The 12,862-nt window shown below is 34.3% G+C and overlaps 1 protein-coding gene across 1 annotated transcript in view; it reads left to right on the top strand.

The window, feature by feature from the left end:
- LOC111158292 (mannosidase endo-alpha) overlaps positions 1-8,761 on the top strand; it is an 82,205-nt gene extending 73,444 nt beyond the window's left edge. The window contains exons 4-5 of the mRNA XM_022520227.1: positions 5,980-6,056; positions 6,811-8,761. Of these exons, the coding sequence (XP_022375935.1) occupies positions 5,980-6,056; positions 6,811-7,468 (735 nt within the window). The 3' untranslated portion in view covers positions 7,469-8,761. The remainder of the gene's footprint in view (positions 1-5,979; positions 6,057-6,810) is intronic.
- Positions 8,762-12,862: the final 4,101 nt, after the last annotated feature.

Raw genomic sequence — 12,862 nt, 5'->3', positions numbered from 1 at the left:
CCAGTCTTCAGTGGCTAACCAGTCTTCAATGGCTAGCCTTGTGCAGGAGATGAACATTAACATTCAACCCTGTCCTAGCTTTTGGTTGTCTCTCAATCTTTTGTGTTTGTCCAAGCAACCTATATTATTTCTAACAGATCCCTGTAGTTGGTGTGTTCCAATAACTAGTTAGTTACCCACAGTGTGTGGGGGGGTCTCAGTCAGCACCTAGATTCATTCTGATTAGAGGCCAGACCCTTGGGCAGTAACTTTAAGAATGCAGATATGTTTGTGGTCCCACCAGACTGTAGATAAGACTCACTGGCCATGAGAGCGAGGTGTTGTCTGCATGACAGCTATGAAAATTAGGGCACCAATTTGGTTGGTTATTGTTTTTTGTTTTGTTTTGTTTTAGATTTTATTTATTTGTTAGAGCATAAGCAGGGAGAGTGGCAGGTAGGGGGAGAAGCAGGCTCCCTGCTGAGCAAGGAGCCCGACACAGGACTCAATCCCAGGACTCTGGGATCATGCCTGAGCCAAAGGTAGATGCATAACTGACTGAGCCACCCAAGCGTCTCAAATGTGTGTTTAATTAGAAGCCTGCCTCACAATGCAGCTCTCATATAAACCAAAAGGCCCCTTTCACAAAAGACTGAGCTCCTAGTTCACTTTACCTCTTGCTGTGCCCTAGGGGTGGTAGCTTGGTAGCTATTTAAGAACTCTTTCTCTGTTGGTTACAGACCTATGGGATTTATGAGCATAAACTCCACTGGACACCAGAGCCAAGTGATATAGAGGTATCCCCCTGAAGCAGCTGTGAAAAATCAAGGCATCAGCCAAGAATATAATAAGTTCCTTTCTTAAAGATAATGGCAAGCTCCAGCAAGGTAGATGGAGAATGTAAATACTGCATCCACTGGCTTCTGTTCAGTGAGAGCAATTCTTTGGATATCTATAAATGTGCCGAACTAGAAGCCTCAGGTCAGACCCTCAGGTCAGAGCCCCTGGACAAGAAAATAGGCCCCTCTCTTAGATTGGGAGTGGGTTTTGGTCTGCAAGCTGTACTCTGCCCTAATAGTGTTAGTCTGTCAAACTACCTCTTTGATTGTTCCAGTTCTGTGAGACCCAGGAACACAAGCTCTCATTCTCTAGAGCCAGCTAATCAAGGGTGTTTTCTGAAAGGCAGCTACAAAAACTGGGTCACCTGGCACAAAAACCGGGATACCAGGTATAGATAAAATCTCTTCTCCAGGAGATACTGGTGCTCTAGAGCATAACCGAGAGAGATTAGGAAGACGGTACTCACTAGCTTTCTTCCCCAGAGAGTCTTCCTCTCGGCTCCTGCCCTTCAGACCAATGCTCTAACATTAGCAAGTAAGTCTCTTTCACATGAAACCTGGCACCTGCAAAGGATGGCTTCCATGCCAGGCCCTGGGGCAGGTGAGTCTGCACATGAGCCTTTTAAGAGTCATTTTTCAGTTTCCTATAGCCCCAGTCAATCTGATAGGTGTAAACCCTATAGGTCTTCAGAGCCAGATGTTCTGGAGTCTCATCTCTCAGGTGCCAGTCTGAAAAGTTAGGATGCCCAGTGTGGGATCAATTTGCTTCTCAGGGAGAGACTCCAACTGCTGAATCCCCCTCTGATTATGGGTCTGTGGTGGGGATTTGTGGTGAGATTATCTCAGTCTTTCCTACCCACTTTGATTTGCTTTGCCTCTTGTTTACCAGACATGAAGAGCTCACTCTGCCAAGTTTTAGGGTTTTTTTCCGGAGGAAATTGTTCCATAGATAGGTATCGATTCAGTGTGCTATGTGAGGTAAGTTGAAGGATCTTCTTCTGTCACTATCTTGAATTGGAACTGGTTTTTTTTGTTTGTTTGTTTTTTGTTTTTTGTTTTTCTATTAGAGTTATATTTATTTCAACAAAATTATCAAGTAAAACTACAAAGAAAAATATTTGACACAGAGACACAATTTTGTAGAGAGGAAGTTTAGCACTAATTGATATGATAAATTACATCTTGTGATATTTGGGGGGAAACTATTACCAGAAGAATCACTAAAATACAGCATCATTGCCACAGCACATGAAAACATTCCCATAAAAATTAAAGATTTTCATTTGAACACTTAATTTTTCAGCCCTCTTTGAATTTATATTCTGAAATTTGATGTTTTATTGCAGTTTCCACTTGCATAGAGTATCTTTCGCATCACTGCAGGTCTCATATGTAGCTTTAAAACTGAAGTATATCTCCTATTGGCACCCAGTAGTTGGGTCTTACTTTTTGTCCAGCCAGCTGGTGTGCCTTTTGATTGGTGAATTCATTCCACTTCCATTTAGAGTAATTACTAATATGTAAAGACTTACTAATGCCATCTTAATTGCTTTCTTGTTTTGTATTTCCATTATTTCTTTTTCCCTCACTTTCTAGGCAGGGGCCTTTGTAAATTGGTTATTCTTCCTAGCGGTATGCTCTGTTTCCCCCTTCTTTGTCAATCTGCTGTAGGTTTTTGTCTTGTAGTTACTGTGGGGCTTACATAAAATTTCTTAAAGATAAGTTATTCTCAGCCTGAAATTGTTTTATGTCTCATTGCATAGGTCTTTTTTTTTAATATGTAGTATATTATTTGCCCCAGGGGTACAGGTTTGTGAATCGTCAGGCTTACACACTTCATAGCACTCACCATATCACATACCTTCCCCAATGTCCATAATCCAACCACCCTCTCTACACCCCCCTTCTCCCAGCAACCCTCAGTTTGTTTCGTGAGATTAAGAGCCTCTTATGGTTTGTCTCCCTCCCGATCCCATCTTGTTTCATTTTTTCCTTCCCTACCCGTCAAAACTCCCTGCCTCTCAAATTCCTCATATCATGGAGATCATATGATAATTGTCTTTCTCTGATTGACTTATTTCACTCCGCATAATACCCTTTAGTTCCATCTACATCATTGCAAATGGCATGATTTCATTTCTTTTGATGGCTTCATAGTATTCCATTGTATATAAATACCATATCTTGATGTTAGTTACAATTTAGATCTTTATTTTTTTAGTTTCATTAACAACTTACTGTTACTGTAGTTATTTTTCTCACTGTTCCTTTAACTTTTATACTGTTGTTGAAGAGCTGACATACCATTCTAATTTAGAATTAGTTTTCTAAATCCAAAAGGAATATTTTTACCTTTACCTAGTGTGTTGTGTATTTTCATGTTTTCATGTCGCTGGTCAGCCTGTCGTCGTTTTAGATTGAAGAACCTCTTATTTTATTGCTTGCAGGCAGGGCTAGTGGTGAATTTTTTCAGATTCAGTTGATCTGGGAAAGCCTTTATTTCTTCTTTGTATCTGAAGGAAAACTTTGCCAGATTAAGTATTGTTGGCTGACAATTTTATATCTTTCAACACTTCAAATATGTCATTATACCCTCTACAGGCCTGTAGATGTTCTGCAGATAAATCTGATAGTGTAATGTGAATTTCTGTGTAGGTTACATTTTTTTTTCTTTTTTAACTTGGATGTCTTTAAAATTCTTTATTATGGATTTATGACAATTTTTGTCTTATAAAGGTCATTTTGTTTTGAGATAAAAGGGTAATCTATGGGATGCCTGGGTGGCCCAGTTGGTTAAGCATCTGCCTTCAGCTCAGGTCTTGATCCCAGGGTCCTAGGATAGTCCCATGTTGGGCTTCTTGCTCAACTGGGAGCCTGCTTCTCCCTCTCCTGCTCTCTCTGCTTGTGCTTTAATAAATAATTTTTTAAAGATTTTATTTATTACTTATTTGATGCAGAGAGAGAGACCACAAGTAGGGCAGAGAGGCAGGGGGACAGGGGGAAGCAGGCTCCACGCTGAGCAGAGAGCCTGATACGGGGCTCGATCCCAGGACCCTGAGATCATGACCTGAGCCGAAGGCAGAGGCCCAACCCACTGAACCACCCAGGTGCCCCAAGGATATATTTCTGTAATGACTTACCATTAAGAGAGACAATGGTTGCTGACCCTACTCTCCAGGATCATCAGATGTTCATTTTAGAAAGTATACTCAGGATGGAGAAGAGCTGGAAAGGTCAAAAGTGTAGAAGTATGAAATGGGGGAACATTTATAACTCTTATGAAGTTACTTTAATATTGGTCTAAGAGAAACATTAACTAGATTATATCATAATAAAACCTACAAAATGATTTTATTATAATTAAGAAGGTTGAAATAGAGAAAATGAAGATATTATATATTTATCAATAATGGCTTTTTCTTATCTGTAATTTACAAAAGAAGGAAAGGATGTCATTTATATTTTGACATATGGTACCCTTTATATATATAAAATGGAAGCTTAGAAAATATAACATCCCCTCTAAAGGGAGAATTACCCAAGGTAACATTATATAAGAACAAGAAAATACCTATACCCTTGCCATTCTGCTTTCACTTGATGTTATAATACTAGAGTTACTGAAAACTGTGACTGTCCTAACAATACTTAAATATACAGAATTGAATTTGACCTTATTTTGTTACTGATAAAACTTCCTTTTAATAAAATGAGATTTCAATAATATACAAAGTGGGGAATATTTTCACTAAATGCTCTCTGACTTTAAAATTCTATGGCTAGTAAAATCCATTTTATTATTCATTATTCATAGTATTCTTGTTATTTATTCATTTTACTTTAATTGGGTAATTGACAACAAAAGCATTTCAAAGATTGATTTGTTTTAGAAAGAGAGAGCATGAGAGGGAGGGGCACAGGGAGAGCGAGAGAGAATCCCAAGCATCTCAGAATCTCAAGTATCTGTGACAGATACTTGAGCGGCAGCCCAAGCCTGATGCCACCATGCTGAGATCACGACTGAGCTAAAACCAGGAGTGGGATGTTCAGTCAAGTCAACTGTGCCACCCAGTGGCCCCAAAACAAAGGCATTTTATATTGCAGTAGCATAGAAGTTTCTAATTCCTTACATGTTTCAGAGACTAAGCCCTAAAATTAGAGTAACATCAAGTTGTTTATTAGATTGTCATAAAGATGTTTAATAGCTACTGGTAAGTCAGTTAAAGTTAGTAATAAAAGTGAAAAATCTCCTATTTGATTTACACATCTAAGTGACAATCTACACTATTAGTATCATACAAAATGGTTTTACTAGCCATAATCAGTTTCTCTTGATTTATATATAACTTTTTTTTAAACTAAAAATGAATCTTCTTTGCAGAGTATTTAGAAAATACTTTTGGTTACTGCTTTCTGCAATTATGGTAGAGATCTATAAACCATATCAATAACAAGCGTTCATAGTACTAGTGGATATTTTTCCAGTAATTTTGTGATAAATTCTTCGAGTAATAGTACACATTAAACGTATATTATTTTGTGAAGTGTTGTTTTAATGGTAGAGGACTTTGCTATCTGACTCTCAGTTTCTGCTCAGGTCGTGATCTCATGATCATGGTTAGTGGGATCCAGCCCCCAGGCAGCCTCCTAGTTTGGCAAGGAGTCTGCTTGAGATTCTCTTTCTCTGCCCCTCCCCACACTGGTACATGCTCATTCTCTCTTAAATAAATCTTAAAAAAAAAAAAAAATTGCTATTGGTCACACCTGGGAAAAGAATCCAGATTTTTCTGGACCATGTTCTTTTCATAGAAACATGTCTGGATGTAGAATATATCCCTATTTTATAAAAAAATAAACATACAGGAAGAAGTATTGCATGGTCTTCAAACTTTGAGTTCTGAATTCTGACGGCTTATTTTGCCTCCAGCAGTCTGCCTCACTTAGTAACTACGTTAGGGGGTTGTGAGAATACAAACTGATAGGCATATTTTTTTCACAGTAACAATGTTGACTAAGAGCTTTCTCCGATAGAATTCCCTGTTAATAATGTTTATATTCAATAAGTATTCATCTTAAATTATTAAAAATATGAAGTACACTTTCAGTTTTACTTTTACATCATAGATAATTTTTTCTAATCTCTTTTTTTGTTTTGTTTTAGGTCACTTTTCACATTGAACCATACAGCAATCGAGATGATCAAAACATGTACAAAAATGTCAAATATATTATAGACAAGTGAGTTTCTTCTGTGTTTATAATTACTGTTTTATGATCCAATGATAGCAAGTACATTTAAATTATATTTGAGATTTGAATGACTTATGGTCTGATATATGAAAATTAAATTTTGTAGTGAATACTCATTTTGAGGAACATTTCTGAAATTCCTTATAATTCACTTTCTGTATAGATTATTTACTGTTTATATGTTTATTAAGCTATTTATGATTTGCTGGCTGACATTTTAAATTGGTATTCTTTAAATCACGAATACAGATTATCTTTTTAAAAGAAGGTTCAAATTATGAAATGTGAACTGCTTTATATCTATGGACCCACATCCAATTTTTTTATTTAGTCTGATTATAAGGAAAAAATTAATACAGCTTCATTTTGTTCAAGGATTTTACTGGTAAGAACCTGTGACATATACTATACTTGTAAAAGGAAACTTGTCAGCAGGAATAGCAGTTGACATATTCATATAGAAAATGGGCTTTTTATGGTGTTGGTCATCATTTGTAAACCTCAGTATAAGATAATTTCTTGTTAGGAAAAATGAGATACTGGATACATCAAGACATTACCTATCTGCAAAATTGAAAATGCATTTTTAATGATTATCCTTAATATGACTGATCCCCCAAAGAAAGTGAACAATATGCTTAAACTGTGCTAATTACCTTCGTTTTCAATATAGAAACAGTTATTGTCTGTGGAAAATGAGTTACAGATATTCACTTCACTTTTACATATTTTTGTATTCTAGATATGGAAATCATCCGGCCTTTTATAGGTACAAGACTAAGACCGGCAATGCTCTTCCTATGTTTTATATCTATGATTCCTATATCACAAAGCCTGAAAAATGGGCCAATTTGTTAACCATCACAGGGTCTCGGAGCATCCGCAATTCTCCTTATGATGGACTGTTTATTGCACTTCTAGTAGAAAGCAAACATAGATATGATATTCTTCAAGGAGGTTTTGATGGAATTTACACATATTTTGCCACAAATGGCTTTACTTATGGCTCATCATATGAGAACTGGGCGAGGCTAAAATTTTTCTGTGACCAATTCAATCTACTGTTTATCCCAAGTGTGGGCCCAGGATATATAGATACCAGCATCCGCCCATGGAATGCTCAAAACACTCGAAACCGAATCAGCGGGAAGTACTATGAAACTGCTCTGGGGGCTGCACTCCATGCTCACCCCAGTGTGATTTCTATCACCTCTTTCAATGAGTGGCATGAAGGAACTCAGATTGAAAAAGCCATTCCCAAAAGAACCAGTAATACCGTGTACCTGGATTACCGGCCTCATAAACCAAGTCTTTATCTAGAACTGACTCGCAAGTGGTCTGAAAAATACAGTAAGGAAAGAGCAACTTATGCATCAGATCAGAAGCTGCCTCTTTCTTAATGCATTAAGTACCTTTTGTTTTAAGTGTGTACTGATTGGCAGTTATCCCCATAATAAAAAGAATTTGCACTTTTTAAAAAAAATTGTGATATCATCATTGCCACCCTTCACAATGCTGCACTGAAAAAATATCGGAGAGAAAAACTGTGCAAATAACATTCCCTGTGGCATAATTTGCTACAAATTTTTATCTCACACAAAACTGTATTACATAAATAATTAGTGCACAGTTAAATCCTTCTTGTATTCTGGGCCCAAAGAAATAGATTGTGTATATTGGGTATGTCTAGTGAAGAAAATAGGACCTAAAAGATCATGTACATGTTTCATTTAGACTTTTTTCCCAATGATTCAGTCATCCAGAGTGTTCACTAACACAATAAAGTCTGCAATAAAAATTCTTAAGGAAAATAAAATCACAACTTTAGCCTTACTGTGAATCACATTGTGTTAGGAAGGCCTCCTTTCTATAGCACAATATGCATCATCCTTTGAGGATTTTTTGATTACTTATAGCATGCTAGGTGTTTGGCATGCCTAATATGCCTGCTTTACAATGCTAAATTCCAGATTTTAGAAGCTATGGTAAGTTCTTTCATGCTTCTGTATTAAGAAAACATAGTTGGTTCACAATTATGAAGATAGAATGCCCAAAATACCAGTTTTTGGATAACCTGTCGATCTTTAACTTGTTATTCTATTCATGTTTTTAATCAGAGACCAACTGTTAGTAAGAAAGAAAAAAGATACTATCATTGGATTTCCTTCTTAATATTTAAGCTGTTTTTACCAAAATAGGGAACATTTACTTAGCATTTTAGGAACATGGAAATGAAAATTCTCTTATATCTTAAATTCATTCCTGAAGTTTGATTTGTAAGTTTAATACTTAATGATGGCAATAATCTCATTTAAAAGACAATAGATCCCCATGTAAAAACATACTTTCATGGTATCTACCAGATTCAATACTTATGATCAGTTGATTGTCCTGTTGTGACAAATTAATTCACATATATGCTGAAAATGGATCTCTTTAATAGATTATATGTTATCCTTCAGTTCTTATAGTTAACTAGAACTCTAATATATATGTATATACTATTACAAGAATATTATTTCTTACTTAATTTACTAAAGAGAAACAATACTGAACAATAATAGATATAAATCTCCAGGTTTTAGAGATATTCAGAAATAAAGTAACTGTAGAATTTATCGTAACATAGCCCAAATGAAATTTATTTTAGCCAGTGATTTTCAAGTACAATATCTTTTCTTTGAAAAAAGGCATGACTAATGTTAAACTTATTTATAAATTAAGAATTTGCCATTTCTTTTTTTTTTTCAAGATTTTATTTATTTATTTGACAGAGAGAGATCACAAGTAGATGGAGAGTCAGGCAGAGAGAGAGAGAGAGAGAAGTAGGCTCCCTGCTGAGCAGAGAGCCCGATGCGGGACTCGATCACCAGGACCCTGAGATCACCACCTGAGCTGAAGGCAGCAGCTTAACCCACTGAGCCACCCAGGTGCCCCCAAGAATTTGCCATTTCTTAGAGAATGATCAGGTCATGAGAAATTTGAGCAATAGTAGTAACTTACTTTCTAGAGGAAATTACAAGAATAAATCACTATAATGATATAACCAAGGCTTTCATAGGAACATTCACACAGATACGACCTGTGGATTTTTTTTCTTATATCCATGTAGCTACTATATGTTATCACAGGAATAAACTCTAAATGTATCATGCCTAATAGTCACTTATACCATATTTTATTAAATTTAGAGATATTACTACAGAGGAATTTTTGTCATTGCTTATACTGTATATTTTAACCTACTCTGACAGAAAATTTTATGAAATAGTTCGAGATTAAGAGAAAGTGTATAAAAACAAGGTCAACAAGTACTCAATGTGAATACTACCACTTTCTGTCTTGCTTCCACTGCAGACCTAGATAATCTACTACAGCACTCTTTACCTCTGAGCTTTGTTGTGGTTCCCAACACATTACTCCCAACCAGCCAGTAAGGATCAGATTTCAAAGTAAAACGGATTTTTTTCTCAAGGGAAGAATGTTTGGAATCTGACCTCATAAGAGTTTAAGAATTTATAATTATATGAAAACCCTGTGTCTTTTTGCCTGTTTTAAAAAACAGGAGGAATTATCTCTAATTTCATAAGTCTTCCTCAGGTATTCATTACAGCTGCCTTTATCATTTGACTTATAACACAGTTTAAATCATTATGATCACAAGTAAAAGCAAAGAACTGATTGCCTAATTTAAACTATCTAGGTGTGACTTCAGTAAACTAACTATTAAACAGTGTAATATATGCAACGCATGAATCACAATTCTTTTATGGCTTAATCAGTCTATTTTGATTGTATAGAAAATAATCTTTGTTTTATTATTCTCCTTAAGGACTAATATTGTCAAAAACTCCTGTTATTAATGTTTAAGTTGTATGTTAACTTTTTTTCTGTTTTAAAAGTAAAAGACTTTTGTTATATGGAGTAATTAACTTTCATTTAATAAAAGTGTACATGAAATAGTGTATCTTAGGTATAAAAATGTGTCCCTTTCTATTTATGAAATATTTAATTTCTGATTAGCAGATGAAAAGTAGTATCCATTCATAACTATATATTTTCTCTATTTGAGATATGCAGCACTTACAAAGTCTGTATCTTTAACTGTATATACATTTTTAAATCTGTGAATTTGTTAAACACACAAACACAAAAAGTTTTGGGGGTAGCGGGTAGAGGTGTTATTTTTTATTCTTTGGGCATGATTCTATGTTAGCTCTAACTCTTTTGGGAAATCTTACCCTAACAAACAACCAGAGAATCTATCAAGTTTATAACCATGCACTTTTTCATACTGACCAGTTAAAGATGAGGGTTCCTGAATTCTATAGTGTCTACAGAAACAGCTCTTAAAAGTCTATATCTAAATTTTGAATCAAGGTAGAACACCCTCATGCCCCACAGTATAGAAGCAATACTTTATGACCAGCAAAATTCCAGTTATTTTTTATAAATATCTATAATTTCAAAATGAAAAATGGACCTAACCACAAGCAAAAAAGTTTATTCATTCAGGTAAAATTCTATACTGGCTTTGCTATATATCCACATAAAGTCTAAATGTTATTGTATGCTTCCTGTAAGATTATCATTCTTGAGAATTCAAGTGCTACATTGCTTAATTACTTTAGAGATTCATTGTAGTCCAATCAAAGAACTTAGTAGTAGTCCTATTATATTTCATCAATGACGAGGGGAACATTTTTCAATATGGTTAGTTTTTGTTGTTGTTATTGTTACATAATTTATGATATAAAAAGAAAAAAAGAAGTAGTAAATGGTCACAGATCTAAAATTTAGTGAAGTTAAAACATAGTAGCACTATTTTGGATGTTCCAGACTTCATTTAAAAGCATCTTATATGTTTTAAGTTTCTCAGTTTACATAAAATTAACCATAAATTCAATCAAAGTTAAAGAGCCTTTTAGAAAAGACCCCATGAAATGAATATTTTATGACATAAGGAAATGGTGTACTATAGTATATGATTTGTATCATCATGCCTTGTTTTTGATTTTTTGAAAGAATTGGTTAATCTGAGCAAAGATTGTTGTAAACATGAAATAAAGTGACACTTTAGCTAATTACATTTAAAATACATTAATTATATTTATGTTCATGCATAAAAGTATGAGTCAGTTTTACAAAAGCCATTATGAAAACACTATTAATTTGGTAATGTCTAATGTAATATGATCTTTACCCTGATTTTGAAACAAATACAAAAGAGAAAAATAGAAGAAATTCACTTGTAATAAATGCAATAAAGTTTAGAAATGTATATATTTAAACACAGTCACCTAAGGGTAGTATGTCAGAATGTTTTTTGGATGTAGTAAGTTTGTATTTACTGAATGCTGCCATTCTATGTATTGTTTTTTAATTACTTAGATTCTTTAATCATGTGGCAGTCTATTAAGCCATTCATATTAAAATAGCGCAGTCTAATCTCTGGCTTCATGTAAAAAGCTAACTGCAAGGCTGCTAAATTCTTCCTTGAAAATGTGGTGTTATATTTAATTCAAGTACATTACTGGAAATTATGCTCTTGACTTTTTAGCTGTCTCGTAAAAAAAAAAATGTTGACAATCATTTTATGAATAGTAGCTGAGCTTAAATTCTATTTTTCCTCATGAGTATTATGTATTCTTAGCTAAAGACTTAATATAATCCCCAAAATAAAATATTATTTTAATGTATAATATTTCATTGTTTTCTTTTTACTTTAGTCATTCTTATGTAGAGTGTAGGTAATGCTTTTCTCTTTTTAAAATGTGTACTCATTTGAAAACAGGATTTAAAGTATTTTTTCCATAAAAAGAATTTAAAAGTATATGAACAATGAAAGATGGGAATCTAGAAAGAATATACATCTATATACATGCTAGCATATATAACTGACTGCATATTTGCTTCATATTTGCATATAGCTTCTGAGTAGTTAATACAAGATGTCATATGGTTTTGTTTTGTTTTGTTGGCCAGGAAAGGAGCATCTCCTTTACAAGGTAAACCGTATGTTGTCGTCACAATTTAAAATAAAAGGTAAAACATAGGGAATATAGTCAGTGGTACTGTGTATAATGTTGTATGCTGACAGATGGTAGCTATACTTATGGTGAGCACAACATAACATATAGAGTTGTTGAGTCACTATGTTGTACACCTCAAAATAATGTAACAAGTATCAACTATATTAAAAAAAAAACTTTAAAAATTTTTTCCAATTGGCATTAAACCTATGGTTTAAAAAAATAAAAATGTAAAAACCTATAAGAACCTGCCAGGTAATGTACTATAAATAAATGCAGCAGGTTTAAGACCATAGAGAGTCCTAGGAACTGTGGACCACTTTCAACTAAAAGGAGTAGTTGCTAATCAGTTCTCAATTCATTTTGTAGGTATGGGTCACTAAAATGAGGAAGTATGTGTGCCCATATGTGTATAAATTTTTTCTAATTACAACATGTTGGCAAATGCCAGAAAAGATTTTTAAAATATTTGCTTGGTGGGGTCACTAATTTGTGACCTCTGATAGAATATAAAATTATTGAGAACATTTTTCATAACATTACACTCAAGGGGATTTCATATGACTAGTTATTGTGATGATTATTGGATAAGTTCTAAGTATATAACAAAACTCAATGAAAGTGAATCCATGAAGGTTCTGATTGTATGATAATTTTTCCCTGATCTTACAGGAAATCAGAAATAAAACACCCCAACAATGAGGTACATGTCTCTTAGCCAGGACCAATATGCCAAGACCAAATTTCATTTATTATTTATCC

Source organism: Enhydra lutris, unplaced genomic scaffold (genome assembly GCF_002288905.1).
Source record: "Enhydra lutris kenyoni isolate GAN:26980312 unplaced genomic scaffold, ASM228890v2 scaffoldscaffold58, whole genome shotgun sequence".
Classification (NCBI taxonomy): Eukaryota; Metazoa; Chordata; class Mammalia; order Carnivora; family Mustelidae; genus Enhydra; species Enhydra lutris.
The sequence above is the reverse complement of the archived record's forward strand: the minus strand, read 5'-3'. Positions and strand labels throughout refer to the sequence as shown.